Source organism: Mizuhopecten yessoensis, unplaced genomic scaffold (assembly GCF_002113885.1).
Source record: "Mizuhopecten yessoensis strain PY_sf001 unplaced genomic scaffold, ASM211388v2 scaffold5519, whole genome shotgun sequence".
Lineage (NCBI taxonomy): Eukaryota > Metazoa > Mollusca > Bivalvia > Pectinida > Pectinidae > Mizuhopecten > Mizuhopecten yessoensis.
Genome location: NW_018406089.1, coordinates 905,281 through 928,819, shown reverse-complemented (window position 1 = coordinate 928,819; position 23,539 = coordinate 905,281). Strand labels below are relative to the sequence as shown.

At 34.7% G+C, this 23,539-nt stretch overlaps 1 protein-coding gene across 1 annotated transcript; it reads right to left on the bottom strand.

The window, feature by feature from the left end:
- Positions 1-215: 215 nt before the first annotated feature.
- On the bottom strand, positions 216-16,987 carry LOC110450867 (stimulated by retinoic acid gene 6 protein-like). The gene is made up of 14 exons (XM_021498640.1): positions 16,913-16,987; positions 15,058-15,178; positions 13,777-13,837; positions 11,148-11,270; positions 10,759-10,809; positions 10,408-10,487; positions 9,195-9,312; positions 7,566-7,689; positions 7,035-7,192; positions 6,833-6,881; positions 5,260-5,377; positions 2,902-3,033; positions 2,257-2,420; positions 216-1,859 (listed from the first exon to the last, which is right to left on the bottom strand). The coding sequence occupies exons 2-14, from the start codon at positions 15,165-15,167 to the stop codon at positions 1,546-1,548; spliced, it is 1,602 nt and encodes a 533-aa protein (XP_021354315.1). The 5' UTR covers positions 15,168-15,178; positions 16,913-16,987; the 3' UTR covers positions 216-1,545.
- Between the last annotated feature and the right edge of the window lie 6,552 nt (positions 16,988-23,539).

The window sequence follows — 23,539 nt, the reverse complement described above, 5'->3', positions numbered from 1 at the left end:
GCAGTAAAATGTCAAAACACAAATTAGTCTCACGAAAGAAAGATCCAGCAAAATATTGAAGGGACATAGAATACATTGTGTATTATTTTTGTATCAATGACTTCATACAATTGTGAAAGATAATGATATTACTTTTGATAGATTATAAGTACATGGTAGATATAATGTGAAGCATGCATACAAAACTATATATAGATATAATGAAATGTAGTTTGTAACTATAGCGTCACGTATGAGCGATATGTAAATGCAGTTTGCAACGATAGCGCCATGTATGAGCAGTATGTAAATGTAGTTTGTAACGATAGCGCCATGTATGAGCAATATGTAAATGTAGTTTGTAATGATAGCGTCATGTATGAGCTTTATGTACATGTAGTTTGTAATGATAACGTCATGTATGAGCTTTATGTACATGTAGTTTGTAATGATAACGCCATTATGAGCAATATGTAAAGGTAGTTTGGAGCGATAGTGTTATGTATGAGCAATATGTAAATGTACTTTGGAACGATAGTGTTATGTATGAGCAATATGTAAAGGTAGTTTGGAGCGATAGTGTTATGTATGAGCAATATGTAAATGTTGTTTATTATGATATCGTCATGTATGAGCAATATGTTAATGTAGGTTTTAACGATATCGTCATGTATGAGCAATATGTAAATGTTGTTTATTATGATTGCGTCATGTATGAGCAATATGCAAATATAGTTTTTAGTGATAGCGTCATGTATGAGTAATATGTAAATGTTGTTTATTATGATTGCGTCATGTATGAGCAATATGTTAGTGTAGTTTGTAATGATAACGCCATGTATGAGCAATATGTAAATGTACTTTGGAACGATAGTGTTATGTATGAGCAATATGTAAATATAGTTTGTAATGATAACGTCATGTTTGAGCAATATGTAAAGGTAGTTTGGAACGATAGTGTTGTGTATGCGCAATATGTAAATATAGTTTGTAATGATAACGTCATGTATGTAATATGTAAATGTTGTTTATTATAATAGCGTCATGTATGAGCAATACGTAAATGAAGTTTGTAACGATAGCGCCATGAATGAGCAATATGTAAATGCTGTTTATTATGACAGCTTCATGTATGAGCAATATGTGCATATAGTTTGTAGGGATAGCGTCATTTACAATTCAAGACTGATATGGTAATGTAGTTTGTAATAATAACATCAATGTATGAGCAATATGTAAACGTGGTTTAAAGAAAAAAATAACTACAGCAGGCCAAATGCACCCAAGTGCCAAAATGTGAGAGAAAAACAGGCCAACTCCACTGCTGTGATTGTGTTTTATGGTTCGATATCGGTACATTTGCAGCCACGTTACACAAGAAAGCAATTCCAAAATAGTGTCAACTTGAAACATTGAAATCTTTTTAAGGCAGCATGTACAAATATTTTCATAAAAAGATTAAAGGAATCGCATCATGAAAAATAACATATGGTGTGATTCTATGATAAAGTTAAAAACCACAGGTAAACAAGTATGTCAAGTGTAAATCAACAATTAGTTTTATCACTATTTGACAGCCAAAGAGGGATTCTTCATCAGAGTATAGACTTTAAGCCAACGGTTAAGTATCCTCTGATTGTACTTAGGTACCGGACTGATGGCGGTAACTTTATCTGCCGTTCTGTAACTTCTCACAGGCAATGTCGTCGATATCGATGTGTCCCCGGACCTTGTTGTAACGTCAAGTGATGACGTTGCGCGGTGCATTGGTACATGGATGTTGCCCGGCAACCTGTGACAGAGTAGGTCACAAAACACTACCAATACAGGATGACAGTGGACCAGCTCCATTTGAAGGAAACTTACGTACGCCATGTAACCTACAAAACACGAGCAAAAAAAGCTTAATAATTCTTTTGTAGTGATTATTATTATTTTAGACCGATATAGAACTAGAAAAGTTACAGCGAGCACCCGACGGTGTACAACCTCCACACAAACATCGATATAACCCAGTATAATGTGGACGCATGGTATACAAAGAGACATACCTTTGTCTGTATTTCGGCAAGAGACTCGTTTTCAGTACAAGATAATCAGTGACATTGTAAATGGATGAGATGCCTAGGCAGCAATGACCAGCTGACTGACAGGCTGATAGAAGGAATGCAAACCTGTACTCCCTCCTGTATGACAGGTTAATGTCTAACAAAGATTGAAAAATCATATTATAGTTGATTTCTCTAGGCATTTAGCGGAACGGTTTATCTCCCTTACCTGTATCCCAAGTCTCAAAACCATTTATGAGTCCGCTTCTGTCTATTCTTCCAAAAAAGACTACACCCAGAAAAACGGCTTTAAAAACCTTCATAAGACAGCGGACCATACTGATGAATATGTAGTAGAAGAACACGAAATACGCCATGTTGTGATAGGCTTTTCTATAATAGAAAAAGCGTGAATCCATAACCCCTTAGTATAACGACATATACGCTACGTGTCATATGTACCAGTTATCTATGATTAGTCTCATTCAAATATCAATTAGTAATTAATATTTTCTGTCAGTTAAAAGAGGGCTAATTGTTTTGTTTTCATTAAATGACTATAGGTTGAAACATTTTTTACAAACACATTGTATTTCTTATCTGAAGCTTCATTTCTATATGTTAATTATTATGAGGTATTGCATTCCCACATTAAAATACTGCAAACATTACCTTTCCCTATCCTGTTAAGCCCAGCTTCTTTTGTTGATATTGTTATGTTGATAAATTATAACAAACAATTAAACTACAGTTTATTGAAATCTAGGTGAATTGATGATCTAATTTATGAAGTAATTTAGATAAATATTATAAAAAGAAAAAGTCAACAACGAGTCTTTATATGAATATGCCAGATGCCGTTTCTAGGGCGCACCTGTTGTTTAGAGCCAACACAGGGTCCGGCCACTTCGAGTCCTTATTGGTCACTTTGTGGTCCTGTAAAAGCCACTTCCAGGACACGAATTTTTGTAGCCAGTATGTCACAAAGCCAATGGCAGATGTCGTTCTGGAACATGGCAAAATATGTAATGAATAAAATCAACCTCACAAAAATATGTACATAATACATTATTAATCACACAAAAGGATGTCAATAGGAGAAGATCAAACTACAAAAATATTAAAATCTATAAATGATGCCAAAATAATCTCTGAAAAAAGGTGTTAAGATAATTATCAACCTTTTTCTAAAAGGAGACCTATATGACCCTCCCCTCAAAGGGAAACCAATATCACCTTCCCCCTCAAACGAAAATCAATATCCCATCCCCTCAAAGGGAAACCAATATCACCTTCCCCCTCAAAGGGAAATCAATATCCCATCCCCTCAAAGGGAAACCGATATCACCTTCCCTCTCATATGGAAACCAATATTAACACCCCCTCAAAGGGAAACCGATATCACCTTCCCCTCATAGGGAAACCAATATTAACATCCCCTCAAAGGGAAACCGATATCACCTTCCCCCTCATAGGGAAACCAATATTAACATCCCCTCAAAGGGAAACCGATATCACCTTCCCCCTCATAGGGAAACCAATATTAACATCCCCTCAAAGGGAAACCAATATCAACTTCCCCTTCAAAGGGAAACTAATATTGACATCCCCTCAAAGGGAAACCAATATCACCTTCACCCTCATAGGGAAACCAATATTAACATCCCCTCAAAGGGAAACCAATATCAGCTTCCCCCTTAAAGGGAAATCAATATCACCTTCCCCCTCAATGGGAAACCGATATTAACCTCCTCTACTCAAAGGGACACCAATATCGACATCCCCCTCAAAGAGAAACCAATATCACCTTCCCCCCAAAATGGAAACCAATATCCCCTCCCCTCAAAGGGAAACCATTATCACCTTCCCCCTCACAGGGTAACCAATAACACCTTCCCCCCAAAAGCAAAACAATACACGATGCTTAATAAAAACAACCTCATACCTGATATTGACCTCAGGAAAACGTTATTAACACATTATTTATAATCAGGAAAGGTAGGTATCAAATCAATCCAGACGAAGATAAAAGTTAACAATACAGTATATCAGTAAAAATGTCACCAATGAGATTACATCAGACCTCAAAGACAACAATAGGAGCTAAGGTGATACAAAGTCACGGTACTTATCCTATTATTACCAGTTTAGTTATGGTACAGTATAACCTGTCTAAACCGACCCATGTCTAATTCGGAGCCCGTCAAAAGCGGCTGTGATTTGTGATCCCGGCATATTCCCTATATAATTTCATTTCAGTAAGTTTTCATTAAAAAACAAAAGGATTGGACAACAGGCTATGCCTACATTAGTCCGTCTCCTAGCCAGAATTACAAACACATAAACTAAAGAGAAAGAAGTAGTTACAGAAATAGTGATGCAAGGGGAGTAACTCCCACAGAAGTTTTAGTTATAAATAAATAAGCCTCATTTATTGAGACCAAGGATCCCCCAGTGTTAAACAGCAAGAGATCCACAAGTTACTATCAATTTATAAAGTAGGAATTATTTTTATAGAAATACTTGTTAGCAATGGGTTTCTTTTTGCACAGTAGAGTAACAACTAATGGTGGTTAAAGAATCTCTTTGTATCAGTGATAAAGACAATCACAAGCAGGTGAACCAGACAAATGATCATGATAAAGGTCAAAGTTCAAGTTACTAGCCTTATTTCGTAGTTGGCATAGAATAATATTAATTCTTCTGCATCCTGAATATTTAAAATGAGGTTTGTTAAAAAAAAAATAGGTGTTTTTTTTTAACTTAGATAGGGACAGGGAGTTAGTGATAGTAGAGTCCAACTGATTATACTTGTTGAAAGTGGCAGGAAAGTAACTGTTAAAATAACTATCTGTTCGACAGAGCGGCGGATAAAAAATTGTATTTCCCCTTAACTCATATCTTGTACTTTAGATATCATTAATAGATGGATCTATAATATTTAAAAATAAGATGGGGAGTCATTATGCAGAATTCTATTCTTATTTCTTATTCAAAATTCTTATTTCAGCTAATGCTTCCCATTCTAATTTTTCATAAGGCTTCACATGGGACGCTGATGTCCCCATAGAATCATTGTAGTTAAAACCTGTATAAACCGGACCCTGTCCATTCCGAAAACCGTCGTTATTTCACAAAAGTTTGCATAGTAATCCATGTTAAAACAACCTGTTTATTCCGGTCCTGAAATTTCTTTCTGAATTATTCACGCGATATGACAAAGATTACTTACATGACTGTCAGAAAGGGTTGAAGGAAGATCATGCTTACATCACCCAGAATCGGTAGTACTATTAAATATGCAACACATATGCAGACAATCAACAGCACATTCATCTGTATCACGTAGCCTGTAAAGAGAGTTGGTTATTTTGGAGCGTGTGTTTAAACAGCTGAACATTTAATATGGTAAGAAGCTATAAAAGTATACCATAGCGTCAACTACAAAGAAAGAAACCTCAAAGTAGGGTACACCTTATGATGTATCTTGTCCAATTCAGGTAAGGTTTCCAGCTATCAAATGTCTCCTGATAACGTTAGACATAGACATGATAGTTCAAATGACGACTGTTACATGTATCTAGTTCAGTATTGATTTCATATCTAGTAGTTAACCCTAGATACCCCATTTATTGGTCAACAGGATGCATTCACCCGCAAAAATGTCTATACGTTTTACAGACGGTCAGAGTAATAAATCCATTAATGAATCAATAGGTGGTATGTGTATTCCTTAATATAGGAAGACTAGCGTTTATACCGAGTATGGTAATGAAATGATCATAATTGCCATACAGTGTTGTAATGAGGTGATCGTTATATAAAAATGTCAATACATGTTGCATAGTTTGGTCGTGAAATAACCATTATTTATAAGTTGTTGGTTAATTTTCATGTAATTAAGGTTTGGTAATAAGGTGCAAACGGTAAACGTCATCGTTTGTAGGAAAAGTAACCGTTATATGCAATCTGTGGGTAAATGTCACAGAATTTAGAAGCCAAGGTAGCACTGCTATTAATTGCGGCAGTTTGGTAGTGAGGTGACCGTTCTTGTTATATGATAGTATGTAGGTAAATATGATAGAACTTGGAAGCAATGTTCACACTGTTGTTATATGCAGCAGTTTAGTAGTGAGGTGACCGTTCTTGTTATATGATAGGATGTAGGTAAATATTATAGAACTTGGAAGCAATGTTATCACTGTTGTTAAATACAGCAGTTTTGAAGTGAGGTGACCGAAATTTTAATACTGTAGGAAAATGTTCATAGATATGGCAGTGATAAGAGCTTTATTTATATATTGTTACGTTGTAGGTAAAAGTCCTGGTTTGGCATCGTAAATAAAATTATTTGCATTACGTTATTGTATGTACTACGGGTAAAATTTCAGCGTTTGGAAGAGAAATGACATTATGTTATGTACCAGAATTGGTAGAGAAGCGACAATTATTGTTACAAGATATATATGTTAAATAGTTTGTTAGTGAGTTAAACATTATTAACCTCATTTGTTAATTTATGATTTAGGTGACCGTTATTTGTATAATGTCAAGATTTGAAGTTGCTGAGCAACAGTTTGCTGTATAATTATATTAAAACTTCAATTGTTTAGGGTAAATAGGATGGCAATTTAATCGCATTTGCGAGAAACGAGGTATATTAGGCATTCATATTTATGAAGGTATTTGTTAAGAAACGGTGGTCCTTTCGCAAAATTGAATTGTCATAAACAGATAAAAAAAATACGCTTAATTCAAATATTTACAGTATCATTATGTTATGCAACAATAAATAAAATACTCACTCCAAAAGAGGTAGGCTATCTGGGTACCAGAATAATGCAAGCTATTTGTCTGAAAGGCAGAAACAAATCCATTTTGAAGATAAAAAAACAATTAAGTACATTGTGAATCTCTCTCTCATAATTCCAACACAATACATGTTTCCTAGCTATGGTACAGACACCATATCAACTTCATTTGATTTTTCAAATTATCTGCCCTTACCATTACTGTTACAGCCGATTGTTGACGAGCCTCGATAGGAACACAAGAAAAATCCCCTTTATACAGTGCCTCCAAGTTCTTCCGATATGAGATCATAATTTGAAAAATGATGACACCTGACATCAGAGTTGTAATTGTGAAGGAAACGTAGAAAGACGCTATGGAGAGGATAACAGTGATTATAATAATCCATGTAGAAAGATGATTAGGAGCATAATAATGATTATGAAAAACGCATTGACACAAGTTGTCTGTTATGTACTAATATTAGTTTTTTAAGACCTAGTATTTTGAAATGATGAGTCTAACTTTTAATGGAAATATCTATACCTCACTGAAAAAAACGTTGCGATGGTAACAAATAACACATCAAACATAACTGTTTAAGTTTGAATTATATACAAATCAAGACATTGTGATATTTAAGATCTACCTAATCCATTAACGGTATTAACACTGTGACATAATATCGTACAGGACAATGTGTGACACAATTTAACTTATGTTATTACTTTGGCGTATGTTTCTTACCTTTTAGAACGGTTTTCAATGTATCTAAGTATGGACTAAAAATAGAGTAGGTTGTGTTCTTCGTCATCTGTTTTTCTCCTAACTGAATTAAAAATGTTCCGAATCCTAACACAAGTATCGATATCTGAAATAAATCAATAATTGTTGTATAAAGGCTGGCATACACACATAAATGATAAACGATCCTGACGTCATTATGAATTAATTGAATATCAGAAATGAAAACAAAAATCCAATAATCCAATTGATTTCACAGTAAAAGGAATAAATCCAAAGAAAATGATAGTATAAATAAATGCATGATAAAAAGAATAAGCTAGTAACAAATATGTTACACAAATGCATATATTTAAGGTAAAAGCTTTGTAAATGGTGAATAAAAAATCACTTTAGGAAACCAGAAAGGTTTTAATGTAAAAAATAGAAAATTAGCTATGAAGAATATTTTCACCATACAACTACCCTTAACTTAATATAAAGCTATGGTGTCAATAGTTCTATAGGCTCGGTTTCAAAAATCACCTATGCAAACAAACCCTCAACCAGGATGGGTCAGGGGCTGATTCGCTACTGGTCGCGTGTCAGAAACCCAAACAAAAGGCTAAATATCATTATTAAAAATTGCAATAAACATAGTTAAAACAACGAGATGACACCATTCTTTCTAACGTCTAGAGAGACCACGCAACAAAAAGAGGAAGAACTTTATGAAAAACACAAAAAGGAGGCCAATAATCGTATATTTTGTAATGTCTAAGAATGTCTGTCCTTCGCCAACGTGATCAAACACAAAAAGAATTTAATCACGGTAGACATTGAAGTTTCATCATTGGAAGATAATCATCAAAGCGTCATTTATATGTGTTAATTGTATATTTAAAAAGTATTGCTGCCTCTAAAAGAGTAAAGTCATGGCTTTAATATTTATTTGTTTATAGAAATACCGCATCAACTACGGTAACGGGAGATATGATGTAAGTGTCAAGAGATAAAACCCGATTTCAAGGACAAATATCAATATATCTGAAAGGGACCTTGAAGGATTGGGTATCATAGACACAAACACGCGAGAAACCGCCACACTGACATAAGGGAAGGCAACTCTTCTATATTTGTTCATCATCACAAAGGAATGCAACTCTAGTAGAAATGACACACAAATTGAAAGAGAGAAAATCCGCCAATAGAAAGAAAAAACTGGGCATTTAAGGAAAGCAATTGTTGAAAATGTGTAGTTTGACATATCTAAATAGGAAGGCGATTGAAAGACACAGTGAACGTTAATATAGTTTCTTCAATATATATGGTATATCACATTGGTCCACTTCAGAAAGACCACAAGAGCTTTTGTAAAAAAAAAAATGTATTAGGTTTTGAAAACCATGCACTGTCAGAAGTTTAAAAACACAATTAATGCAGCCAATTTTTGTTTCTTTCGTGATCTCATTGAAAGAAAGCTATATTGTTTCTGCTTTAAGCAATAATGATGACATGGAATTTATTTATTATTAAATGTTTCATTTTTCACTCAATTAAAAAACCATAACTTAATTAACTCCGAGTAGGTCAGTAGAAAGTGCTCTAGTAGAGGTGAACGTTTGCTAGCACTCGACGTGAGCGTATACATACCTGATACAGACAGATGAGTGCCACGGTAAAGGTGACGACCATGCGCTGTGAATACCTGAAGGCTCTGTCCCCTTTGTAGCTCAGTTGTATGGTGTCGACAAATCTGGATATGTATTTACTGAAAGAAAATTCACACACTTAATAGATCATTTATAAACAAAATTTCAACCAAAATTTCATTACAAAACAGAAAAGTGATGTTGCGGATATATCGGTCCGCATTCTGGTACGATATTATAATAGTTAACCCATAGGGTCCATTTTCGGTGGAAACTTGAAATCATTTGTTTTGATTGTGTGGGGAGAAAATTGATGGCTTTATAATCAATGGAATAACACAATATAATAAACAATTGAAATGATAGGAAATGATAATACTATATATCGGGAAATTTTCGTGTCAGTTTTCGTCTTTTTCACCCCCAGCAATTAGGGCGAATTTAGCATGACAGCGAATATTAGTACACAGCAAACCCTATCTAGGAATTACATGTTAAGGGCGAAAGTTATATTGGGCTAATGTAGATTTTACCATTGCAGGGCGAGTATTTGACTGGGCGAAATTTTCCCGGTATACAGTAGTTTAATCCTTCCTTGTTCCTCCAAGCTTCTTAAGCAGAAGACAACATTAGCTTTGTTGGAACACGATGAAAGCTGTAACTCAGCCACGGACTTGTTCGCGAATGAGGGTAATCACAGAAAGCAAGAAAGAACTGTTTCAAGAAATTGTGCGAGTAGATTGTAAGAAGCTGACCCGTGTCAGTAATTCAGGTATTTTGACAGATATATAAATGTTAAGCAAAATGGTTCATTACATCAGTTATTAGCTCTATTGGGTTAATTTTATTCAGGAAGTAAATGTTCGGCTTGTTGGACAAGTCTTTCGTCATGCGAACAGTTTGGTAAGATGCTTTTATTTCTATGACCAGTAAGGCTTTTGGTGATGCTGCTTGCGCTCTGCACTGCAGTTTCCCCCCGAAATCGTTGTTGAATTGAATGAGAAGTGAACATTCGATACAAATATGCTAGTGAATGGTTACTTAAGTCCTTCGCCATCGCTTTCCTGCGCTTGTGGTGTTCTTTGCATAGTTTTCATTGCATTATAAGGGAGTTATATGTTCTCATACAGGACTCGGAGACTTTTAATTGACGAAGGTGGTAGTCCGCATTATTATGATATTTTCAAGATGACTTAAGAGATAGATAAACTTACCCGGAGGTTGTTGGTTCGTCTGTTCTCATGAATAGCTCTCTGACATGTTGAATCTGTTTTGAGTTGGCTAAGCGGTCACTCTTGAAATAGTGCATATCATATAATGGAAAACAATAAATGCTCTTTTCTCAAGTTTTCTATAACTGCTTTATAAGTGATGCAGTTTGAATATATTCTTACAAAAAGTTTAGGAGGTGAACTGTTTTAAATAATCATAACATTTACACATTACGTAATAAATTGTATACACATTACACTTACATTTTACAATAAAGGTCCTGTGTGATAGCAGGTTTAAATACATACGTACATAATTTATGCATATTAAAACAAAACAATCGTACTACTTACTTTGTTTGTACAGGTGGGGACCTGTTCCCAATGCATTAAATCATCGTTTCGCTAGAATTAATAGGAGAAATGCACTAATCATATTTCAGTGGATGTCCGTTAAGTAAACACGCTTATATTGGCTGTATATCTTACAGTCAAATATTTTCATGAATAATGAAAGCACAACTTTAATAAACCAATGGTTTTAAAAATAGGTTAAATGTGACCAATCGGAAAAGTGATATAGGTGCCTTCGGCACGGTATTTCTGTGATGTAGCACTCTAAAATGGTGCTATTATGACAACTTACCCAATAAAACAAAACCCAAACCTAAAACCAAGCTTATATAAAGAATGAAGCACTTGTGACAGATGAAACAAATAAACAAACGATCCCCTGCACGCACCTGTCTACACGCCCGGACAGTGGTCTTTACGTCAGTCGCCAACATACAGAGGAACCGGAGAGCGAGATAGAAAAGGCACAACGACTGTGGTATGGCCAGCATTATTGATGTCATCGTCAGGATCTTAATAAAACAAAACATATACATACTAATTTGTTTTATTCATTCGATCCTTGTTCGCTTCAATGAGATAAAGGCAACTTCTTTTCAATAGTATTTTTTAAACCCAGAATCCAGTCTGGTGGCGGAGGAGCTGTATTTTAAAATGTTACATGATAACATCCGAGTCTATCATTAACATTTCCAACTAATAATTACAGATCTCTGCATTTTTGTAGCAGACAAGCTAGATTAAAAGACACATTTCTTTAATTCTCGTGGCTGTACTTTACATTATTGACGTTATTTCCCATCTATGTATATAATAAGAGCGTAGCTCTCGTTTGGCGCCCGAAGCTCTTTAATGGTAACACATGCATGCGTAAACAGAGTTGCTTCCCCTTGCTACACCTTGCCTTTTATTTTTTTCGTCCGGAAGTAGACGCCCAGTGGTAAAACCAGAATTATATCCTTGAAGCAAAGACAATTGTGTTTTAACCCATACATGAACATTTTCATATAGTGAAAACAATACCCATGTTTTATAACTTGTTTATTTAGATAAAAAATAATGTAGATTCTGAGTGAAAATAATCTGTCACATACATATTTTTACTAGCAGGCATGACACGTCGTTCAGAGATTATCATACTATGACGTCACAATCACGTCACACTCCATCGGGCTTCATCGGTAATTTCCGGAAGGATGAAAAAAAACCCGGAAAATCTTGTAACTGATGGCCATTGTATTTATCTCTTTGTCGCTGCTTCATGACTTTTTAATTTCAGTTTTTGCCACAGGCACAAAAAGTAAAAACGCGGATGTTTTCTGCAGATCCTTTTTGTCATCAACCATGTTCTGTTAATATTTCTACCGGGAGATATTTTCAAAAGGAGCCGCATTACAATTGTAAACCAATAGGTCAACGTGTACATTTATTTTTCATCGTCTAAAATTTTAAGCTTTTGATTTCCATTTGTTGAGGATATGAACGAAATAATTAACATTTTTGAAAGTCTGGTTACAGTCTTTTTATAATTTATGTATGCATCACCACTCATAAAAAACCCAATGGATAACTCATTTATGTCGAAATCAACAATCAACGCCCTTTTTCAGAAACGCATTACTTTTTCACAACGCATGCCGATTTATAACTAGTTACAGACAGAAACTGTTTAATTTTATTTGGCATCATTACCTGTCAAACCTCACAATGACAGTTACAAAATTTGAAATTCAATCCGGTGTTTCAGGATGGAACAGGAATTCTAAATATCGATATAACGACAATCTTAGTTACATCAAACTATTACATTGTTCTTTTTTAATTTCCCTTTTTTTACTTACATTTACTTTTATAGACTTATCGTCAAATATGTAATATGCTTTCTTTTTTTATAGCAATTATCAAACAGTTGTTTCCCACCTTATTTCAATCATTCTTTTTGTGACATGACGGAAGCATGCAGATGATTTAATTCTTAATGTGGGAGGAAGCCGGAGAATCCGGAGAAAACTCGCGTGGTCGGGCAAGTAATCTGGATTAATCCGGCCATCTTGGTAAAGACGAGAGCGCTATCCACTGCGCAATCCGAACCATCATATACGTTACGCACAAGAACAAATATCTACTTTAGCTATGAAAATGGCGTCATTGATGCAAAAATTATATTGTGAAAACATTTTTACCAATCATCAATGATACAAAATAATCTACATACGGGAAACCAGGTCAAACGTGTAACACACTGACAGCTTCAAATGATATACATGTACATATAAGCAAAGCCAAACGCTCCTTACCATAATGCTGTACGATAAGAATTTATTGAAATATCAATTTGGGTCCGGACAGTTTCGGCCAATGATACAGTGTCAAGTTCGAATTTGCCCCGATCTCCCCTATTGTTATGTCGGTCTTAATCTCATAAGAGTTTATGTTTTATTGTTATCCTTTGACTAGCCGACTTTAAATACATCTCCTCTTGCCTCATTCTGAAAGCAGTATTATCTCAATCTAAATCATGTAAATATCAGAGAACAACAAAAGCTTCGCTCTTTGAAGGCTTTGCCTTTTCATATTAATGATAATAATAATGGAATACAACACTGTTGGACCGAGTAGTGAATTCACCAATAAATGTTCTTTTCAATCATACGAAGATATTGTAACGTGACCGGCTAGAGGATTCAACAACACATAATACAACATCAAAGTTACATTATAACTTTCCCTACATAGTCAGAATAACACCCGAGAGGATCACATAGCTAGCAACCGCAGATAACAATACCGGAGACAGCCCTTTGCATGTCTGTACTCCCTGGAGTGAGTTTCTACCTGTTATCGGCACGGTCCCCTCTCCCAGTGTCTCAGTCTGCACTATATCCCTACTTAACAATTGCTCTAGTCTAAGGTAGACGATTATAGCTACACAAATATCAAATCATCACAATATCTATGCAACAAATTCATACTTTTTCTCTTAACACTTTCTAATCACTATTATTGGTTTTTACTTACCCAAACAGAGGTCGGCCAGCATTCAATATAATTTTTCATATTCAGGAAAGATAAAACAAGACTGCAAATCAGAACACACAATGTTAAATGGATAAGATATCTTGAACTTTTATACATAACATTGAAACAAGAAAAACTGAGAGAAACCTACAGCAAATACCAATGTAGTTATACAATACTAAGCTATTATGCTAGTAGATAAGGTAAGAATTATTAATGGCAGTTTGTTACTGCTTGAAATCCAAAATGAAAACAAAGCTAATTCAAGAATTTGTTTTTGATAATAAATTCTTATTTTACATGTACACGTTTGTTACATAAATATCTATTACCAGAAAGAAGGGATAACACACAGAGATAACGAGTCTGGTGTTATCAGTTATGTGGATCAGGAAGGAGGAAGTTAAATGTTATTGATTAGAGGAGTGGAGGGTGTTGTACGTTTACGACCCATCGTAGACCCATGTAAACCACTGTTTACTTCTATGTTTGCACTGCTGGCTAGAGTGACATGGCCGACCGATAAGAAAGAACAGGTAATGTAAGGTAACCCAAAAAGGAAAACTCTTTATAGAAAAATTTTAACATTTAGTATTGAGTTTCTCGAACACCATTTTGTTATTATAATGAAACAATAGACATATTTAGCCTTTATTTTATGCATTTCTTCGGTGTCACCAGCGCGTGTGTCTTTTTATAGAAATAATTTAGTTGAGTCAGGTATACTTTGAAATGTTAGCTTGCTGGGTACCCAAAATGGAACACCTCATCATAGAAGTCAGTTTATGAAAATAATGTTTGACAGCGTTTGAAATACTTTTCTTCATATCTAGAGGTTTGTGACACTTTCTGGTAAATTTAAGTAATGTATTCATTCAAGTATTCATTTGGACAAACAGTTGTTTCAGTAAATAGGAATATGATTCGATGTTTCTGTAGTCGCACCGTACAATTTCTTGGGAATTTTTTCATTTCATTCTTTGAATTTTTCAATTTAGTTCGTGATCAACGCACAGGTGGTAGGCAGATTTATTTCGCTTCAAGTTGCTTAAACTTTATAATTTATTTGTATAGCAAAATAAAAAAAGCTGCAACATAAAGGTGAAAAGTGTTTCTTTTCGAACACCGTGCAGTTTTGGGTACTCTCATGTTATAGAGAAAAGATATTAAACGTACATATATTTCAATGAAACATTGAAAAAAATGGAATTTTATTTTATATTTCTCCTAGACCAAGGCATTGAGGACACTATGTACAATATAGGGGAACTGGTATATTACCATACGGTTGCATAGCTGAGTCCGATGGTAGAGTGTACGAATCTGAAGGTGGGCGCCAAGCAAACAAACAAAGGGTAATAGGTGATTCCAATCACAACAGCACTCGCCATGATCCATAAGTCTGTAAGTACAACATAATGTATTAGCCAGACTGGATTGTTTTAACATCATTCATTTCCTACGTTTACTTATTTAATATTAAGCTATGGAAATGTTACGTTTGTAAGGTGATGATTATAAAAATGTTACGTTTGTAAGGTGATGACTATAGAAATGTTACGTTTGTAAGATGATGACTATAGAAATGTTACGTTTGTAAGGTGATGACTGAAGAAATGTTAATGTGTAAAGTGATGACTATGGAAATGTTACGTTTGTAAGGTGATGACTGTGAAAATGTAACGTTTGTAAGGCGATGACTATGGAAATGTAACGTTTGTAAGGCGATGACTATGGAAATGTTACGTTTGTAAGGTTATTACTATAGAAATGTAACGTTTGTAAGGTGATAACTATGGAAATGTTACGTGTGTAAGGCGATGAATATAGAAATGTTACGTTTGTAAGGTGATCACCATGGAAATGTAACGTTTGTAAGGTGATGACTATGGAAATGTTACGTTTGTAAGGTGATGACTATAGAAATGTAACGTTTGTAAGGTGATCACCAGGGAAATGTAACGTTTGTAAGGTGATCACCATGGAAATGTAACGTTTGTAAGGTGATCACCATGGAAATGTAACGTTTGTAAGGTGATCACTATGGAAATGTTACGTTTGTAAGATGATGACTATGGAAATGTTACGTTTGTTAGATGATCACCATGGAAATGTAACGTTTGTAAGGTGATGACTATAGAAATGCTACGTTTGTAAGGTGATCACCATGGAAATGTAACGTTTGTAAGGTAATGACGACTTTAGAAATGTTACGTTTGTTAGGTGATGGCTATAGAAATGTTACGTTTGTAAGGTGGTGACTATAGAAATGTTACGTTTGTAAGGTGATCACCATGGAAATGTAACGTTTGTAAGGTGATGACTATAGAAATGTTACGTTAGTAAGGTGATCACTATGGAAATGTTACGTTTGTGAGGTGATGACTATATAAATGTTACGTTTGTTAGGTGATCACTATAGAAATGTTACGTTTGTAAGGTGATGACTATAGAAATGCTACGTTTGTAAGGAGATCACCATGGAAATGTAACGTTTGTAAGGTGATGACTATAGAAATGCTACATTTGTAAGGTGATCACCATGGAAATGTAACGTTTGTAAGGTAATGATGACTTTAGAAATGTTACGTTTGTAAGGTGATGGCTATAGAACTGTTACGTTTGTTAGGTGGTGACTATAGAAATGTTACGTTTGTAAGGTGATGACTATAGAAATGTTACGTTGGTAAGGTGATCACTATGGAAATGTTACGTTTGTGAGGTGATGACTATATAAATGTTACGTTTGTTAGGTGATCACTATAGAAATGTTACGTTTGTAAGGTGATCACTAGAGAAATGTAACGTTCGTAAGGAGATGACAATGGAAAAGTTTACGTTTTTAAGGTGTCGAATATGGCGTTTGCAATGTAAACGGTGTTTAGGTTGTAAGAACTTTGAAACGAAGTTTAAAATTTAAAGTTTGAAAATTGTTTCGTCTATAGCAACTTCACAAAAAATTATTGGGCAAAAAGCAACGATTATGCGGACACCCTCCGTAATATCTTTGTTATGAGACAGTGAAACGATTGCTAGATTATTGACTCTACATAGCTAGAATACAAATATTGTGCCCTCTTCCGATTTGGTTTGATTTTTTTCGCAATTTGTCGTATCGGGTAAATGCCATACTCACATAATACAGGAGCTGACAACTGCTCGGAAGTGATGCTTGTGTTGGAAAAGACTTTTTCCGTGAGGAGATTTAAGATGGCGGAGGATGTACAGCCAAACGCTGCAGCGTACGAAAGCCTGTTCCGGCCTCCGTCTAACAAATTCAAAGGTCTATAAATACAGAGAAATCAAACTAAGTTCACATTTCGATGAAGACAAGGGCAAAAGAAGAAATGCACATGTATATGAATACAGCCATACAAAACAAAAATAGTTCACAGGTCAATGAATACAAGAACACAAGAAGGTCACATGTATATGACTACAGCGACACTAAAAAAAAGTTAAAAATCTATAAATACAAGGACACAAGAAGAAATTTAAATATATATAATTACAGCGACATGAAAACAAGTTTGCATTTCAATATAAAAGACAAAAGAACAAGTTCACAGGCCTACGATTACAAGGACATAAAACGTCCACAGGTATGTTAAAACGAGGTTACAAGAACAAATTACACTTAGTTTACTATACAATTTTTATAACATTATAGATAAACGAAAAGTTTTATTCAGACAAATATCAGATAAAGTAAGCATATTTAAGCAAAACGGTTATCATGCTCGTATTTATGTTTCATGTAAAGATCAACCAAAGCATAAGGAAGAGAGCTCAACAAAACCAGGAATTTCAGAAGGTTTAGCGTATTACATCAGTAATATCTCCCTAATGTATTATCAAAACGTTTATTTTAAAAAAATAAGTGCAATTGATTTCCCGTTCCTAGATAATACTGAATAAAAAAGTTTGAATGTTCGTATTTGTCTTACGTTTCCTATGTTCCAATATTATCATAACAATCTTCTTACTATCACGATCTACAGAAGCTTAACCGCAACAAGTTTCGGTTAATCGATCCGTAAACACGGTGAGTGCAAAGGGAGCAATTTAATATACTAAAATATATACTTACAGGTAAATCTTACGATAGAATTAACGTTCAATTAATAGTCTAATTTGTTAATCTGGAGTTTTGTCAACTGAATCGTTTATATTTTAAATGGTACTTTCATATATCTGACCTGACAAACAGCGGTAGTTGTTAAACAATGTGCTTTAGTGCATTTCACTAGCAAAGGACAATATATGATCACATATACTAACATAAGGCAACCCGGTCTTCCTCCAAAAAATCCGGTATGGCTAGTATTCCTCCGCTTCTCAAACCAGGACAGGACGAAAATCAGACCGATCTAGTAATTAAAAACGTGGATCTTATTGAGTATGATACTGATGCTTAGAGAGTATAACAACCATTGTTCTACGTTTACAGCCAATCCAGTGCGGGAATACCTTCAAATGCTTGCACTTTAACTGGAAGAAGAAGAAGAATCAAATTTCAGGTCACCAACTGAAAGGTCAATTATAAATCTCTGGTTGATCAAATAAAAGCTCTGGTGCATGTTTATAGTCGTTATCTAAGATTTATAGCTTGTATAAAGAATACTCACAAACATTGTTTAATACAGATTATCTTCATGTCAAACAAAACCTTCTCCCTCAACAGTACTAATCCCAGGAGATATGAACATCAAACCCATTGTGATGCCGTTATTTTACATAGCGGCATCAATCCTACGTGTATTTAAAACAATTCTAAACCTCTTTATTTTCCTTGTCTCCTTAGTTCGGGTATTTTTTTGGGGGTTCGGATTAGATACCTGTGCGTTTATGAGTTTTTTAACATGAAGATGGGCTAGGTATGATGCTGGGATCTCGCCTGAAAATCGTTTTATTATATCTTCAACTAATGTCTGTAACATAACACGTTGTTGATCTTTTGTGAGTCGCAATGATGATAGCACATGTTTAATATCTTTGAGTCACAATGATGATCACACATGTTTAATATCCGTGAGACACAATGATGAAAACACATGTTTAATATTTGTGAGTCACAATGATGATAACACATGTTTAATATCTGTGAGTCACAATGATGATAGCACATGTTTAATATATGTGAGTCACAATGATGATCACACATGTTAATTATAGGTGAGTCACAAAGACGATAACATATGTTTAATATCTGTGAGTAACAATGATGATAACACATGTTTACTATATGTGAGTCACAATGATGATAACACATGTTTCATATATGTGAGTTACAATGGTGATAACACCTGTTTAATATCTATGAGACATAATGATAATAACCCATGTTTAATATCTGTGACTCACACTGACATCATCTGTTAAATATATGTGAGACACAATGATGATAACACATGTTTAATATATGTGAGTCACAATGATGATAACACATGTTTAATATATTAGAGTTACAATGGTGATTACACATGTTTAATATATGCGAGTCACAATGATGATAACACAAGTTTACTATTTGTGAGTCACACTGACATCATCCGTTTAATATCTGTGAGACACAACAACATCACATGTTTAATATGTGTAAGACGCATGCACAGTGATATCCCATTTTTTATATTTGTTTGTCACAATCATGATATCACGTTTAATATCTGCGAGACACAATGACATCACATGTTTATTATGTGTGAGACACGCGCACAGTGATGTCCCATTTTTGATATTTGTGAGACTCAATGATGATATCACATGTTTAGTATCGCAATTTATGTGACGCCTTTATTACTATGGATATCATCCTGGATTATAAAATTTTCAATATCTCAATTAGTTCATAAAATTCATTTTAAAGTACCGTTTTGCAGCATTTCTTTTGATAAACCCTGTGAATTGATCAATGGTGGTATATAAAAAATGAATGAGATCATTGTTTTCCAAATTTGCCAAGATTTTACGCTGGAGTCCATATCTGAAGCGTTAGACCTTCGACTTTCATAACAGAAATATAATTACTATTTTGTTTGTCGAACAAAAGACGCAATACTTTCCTTCGTACAATTTCCATACGTTTCATCGTGTTTAAGGATTGAAATATTATTTTGCATCTAATATAACAATACAGGACATATATGTGGTTATATATGGACCTGGGAGAGTGTTATTAACCTAGAATTCGTTTCGGTTTATATCACTTTCTCAGGTCCATATAACCACTTATTATATGACTGATGCTAATTCCCAGCACTGATTGGAGGAGCGACGTCATGTGACGATTCTGTAAATATGTTACAGACCTCCTTCTATGAATAGAAAAGTGGTACAGACATCGACCTATAAATAAAAAAGTGTTACAAACCCCTACTAAAAATAGACCTGTGTAATTTCCCAGCCATCGATTAACAGCCAATTGCAATTAAATCATCTGTTACAGACCTCGTTGTATGAATAGAAAAGTGTTACAAACCTCGACCTATAAATAGAAAAGTGTTGCAGACCGCTACCAAAAATAGGCCTATCAAATTCTGAACTATGTTAATATTGATGATGTCGATTGTGCAAATAATATTTACTTGAAATTAAATATCACATGAATTGAATCTGAAATTTAATTTTTGTGTATATGTTATTTTGTATTTGAAGTCTTTGACTCTGTGATTCCAAAATGGTCCAAGCTATCCATGTGTTTACGACATAAAAAATATTTATTTCATTGTAAAATGTCATATAATAAAACAATTGTGGACTTAAGTTTCGGTCTATCCCTGATTTACAGACCTGGTCTGAACAATATTCACCTCGGCCTTCGGCCTCTGTGAATTTTGTTTAGAACAGGTTCGTAAATCAGGGATAGACCTCACCTGAAGTCCATAACTGTATAATATTCACCTCAACAAAAGTCTATAATTGATAAATATATACCGCAGTTAAAGCTAAATATCCTTCCCGCCAGTACGAGTTATCTACGAGTTCCTTTGTACAGCTTGAGATGGTAGTGTGGCTCGTCAGGCTCGTGGCAGTAGACCTTGACGAAATAAAAATAACATTAAATCAATACACTACAATTCAATGTTACACGGACATCTCCTGAAGGTTTCCTGGTAAAGTTTCAGGACATACTTATTAATATTGGCGTAAAACATGACAGATATATTGATTTTTAAAACAGCTATCCGATAGTTGATGGTTTGTTGTTTCAGTTTTTAAAATAAAGTAGGATCGAAGAGAAGTTTCAGTTTCATGTTAAGCTTATAAAAAAGGAGGAGAGAATAAAAAAGTTTCAGTTTCATGTTAAGTTTATATAAAAGGAGGAAAAAAGAGATGTTTCGGTTTCATTTAAAGTTTATTAAAAAGGGGGAAAGAAGGGAAAGGTTTCAGTTTCCGTTATTGAAAAAGGGGGAAAAGAAGACAAAACTTCATTCAGATCGCACAACTTGAAATAAAATTGGCATTAGCACTAATGCAACAAAGGTAAATCAATACAGGCATCATAACACAAAGAAAACGCAATCATTAACCATTCATATTCAGATACAGTCTTGTTAAGTGTAAAACCTTTCTGGAATTTCAAGAAGTGAATGATTCATGAATCTTATCGCGGGGGAGACAGTTTCGCACCAGAGCCGGCATACAAAATAGGCGTTCTCAAAATGACCATATAATTATATGAAACACACATCATTGCTTCTAAAAACACACTTTGAATCACTTCTTTCTAGAAGTATCCTTAACTATGGATTGTTTGTCATGGTGTATGAGTGTTTGTCTAGGAGTATCCTAAAACTGTGGATAGTGTGTCATGTTGTATGAGTGTGTATCAAGGAGTATCCATAAAATGTGTATGGTTTGTCATGATGTATGAGTGTTTGTCTAGACGTATCCTTATTTATGGATTGTTTGTCATGTTGTATGAGCGTGTGTTTAGTAGTATCCTTAACTGTGGATTGTTTGTCATGTTGTATGAGCGTGTGTCTAGGAGTATCCTTAACTGTGGATTGTTTTTCATGTTGTATGAGCGTGTGTCTAGGAGTATCCTTAACTGTGGATTGTTTTTCATGTTGTATGAGTGTGTGACTGAAATATCCATCAATAATCAAAGAGTGGATTGTTTGTCATGTTGTATGAGTAACTGAGTATATGTCTAAGAGTATCCACAAAACGTGGATTGTTTGTCATGTTGTATGAGTTTGTGATATTACTAGGAGTATCCATAAACTGTGGATTGTTTGTCATGCTGTATTGGTATGTGACTGGAGGTATCAACACATGCAGAGTAAATTGTTTGTCATTTTGTTTGACTATGGGTATCCATATAGAGAGACAGTATTTGCCATGTGGTATGGACAATGGGTGTCCACATACAGAGACAGTATCTGTCGTGTTGAATTGACTATTGATATATATGTAGAGAGACAGTATTTGCTGTGTTGTATTGCTAATGGGTATCCATATAGATAAACAGTATTTGCCATGTTGTATGGATAATGGGTATCCATGTAGATATATATTATTTGCCGTGTTAAATGGACAATGGGTGTCCACATACAGAGACAGTATCTCGTGTTGAATTGACTCTTTGTATCTATGTAGAGAGACAGAGTTTGCCATGTTGTATTGACTATGGGTATCCATATAGAGAGATACTATTTGCCGTGTTGTATGGACAATGGGTATCCATGTAGATAGATATTATTTGCCGTGTTAAATGGACAATGGGTATCCATATACACAGACAGTATCTTTTTGAATTGACTATTGATATCTATGTAGAGAGACAGTGTTTGCCGTGTTGTGTTGACTATGATATCCATATAGAGAGACAGCATTTTCCATGTTGTATGGACAATGGGTATCCATATAGAGAGACAGTATTTGCCGTGTGTTATTGACTATGATATCCATATGGAGAAACAGTGTTTGCCGTGTTGTATTGACTATGGGTATCCATATAAAGAGATAGTTTTTGCCGTCTTGTATTGACATTTGGTATCCATATAGAGAAACAGTGTTTGCCATGTAGAGAGACAGTATTTGCCATGTTGTATTGACTATGGGTATCCATATAAAGAGATAGTATTTGCCGTCTTGTATTGACATTTGGTATCCATATAGAGAGACAGTATTTGCCTTGTTGTATTGTCTATGGGTATCCATGTAGAGAGACAGTGTTTGCCGTGTTGTGTTGACTATAGGCATACATATAGAGAGACAGTATTTGCCGTGTGTTATTGACTATATGTATCCATGTAGAGAGACAGTATTTGCCGTGTTTTCTTGACTATGATATCCATATGGAGAAATAGTATTTGCCATGTTGTATTGACTATGATATCCATATAGAGAGACAGCATTTTCCATGTTGTATGGACAATGGGCATCCATATAGAGAGACAGTATTTGCCGTGTGTTATTGACTATGATATCCATATGGAGAAACAGTGTTTGCCGTGTTGTATTGACTATGGGTATCCATATAAAGAGACAGTATTTGCCGTATTGTATTGACTATGGGTATCCATATAAAGAGATAGAATTTGCCTTCTTGTATTGACATTTGTTATCCATATAGAGAAACAGTGTTTGCCGTGTTGTATTGACTATGGGTATCCATATAAAGAGACAGTATTTGCCGTATTGTATTGACTATGGGTATCCATATAAAGAGATAGTTTTTGCCGTCTTGTATTGACATTTGGTACCCATATAGAGAGACAGTATTTGCCATGTTGTATTGAAGACAGTATCTCGT

Bases quoted from the DNA above. Each gene is read 5' to 3' on its own strand.
- LOC110450867 (XM_021498640.1), bottom strand. From the start codon at position 15,167: ATGGCGAGTGCTGTTGTGATTGGAATCACCTATTACCCTTTGTTTGTT. The intron at 11,271-13,776 runs GTAAGTAAAAAC...TGTTTTATTAAG, and splicing joins GCTGGCCGACCTCTGTTTGG to ATCCTGACGATGACATCAAT. The intron at 1,860-2,256 runs GTAAGGGAGATA...CGTGTTTTGTAG, and splicing joins TTTTGAGACTTGGGATACAG to GTTACATGGCGTACGTAAGT.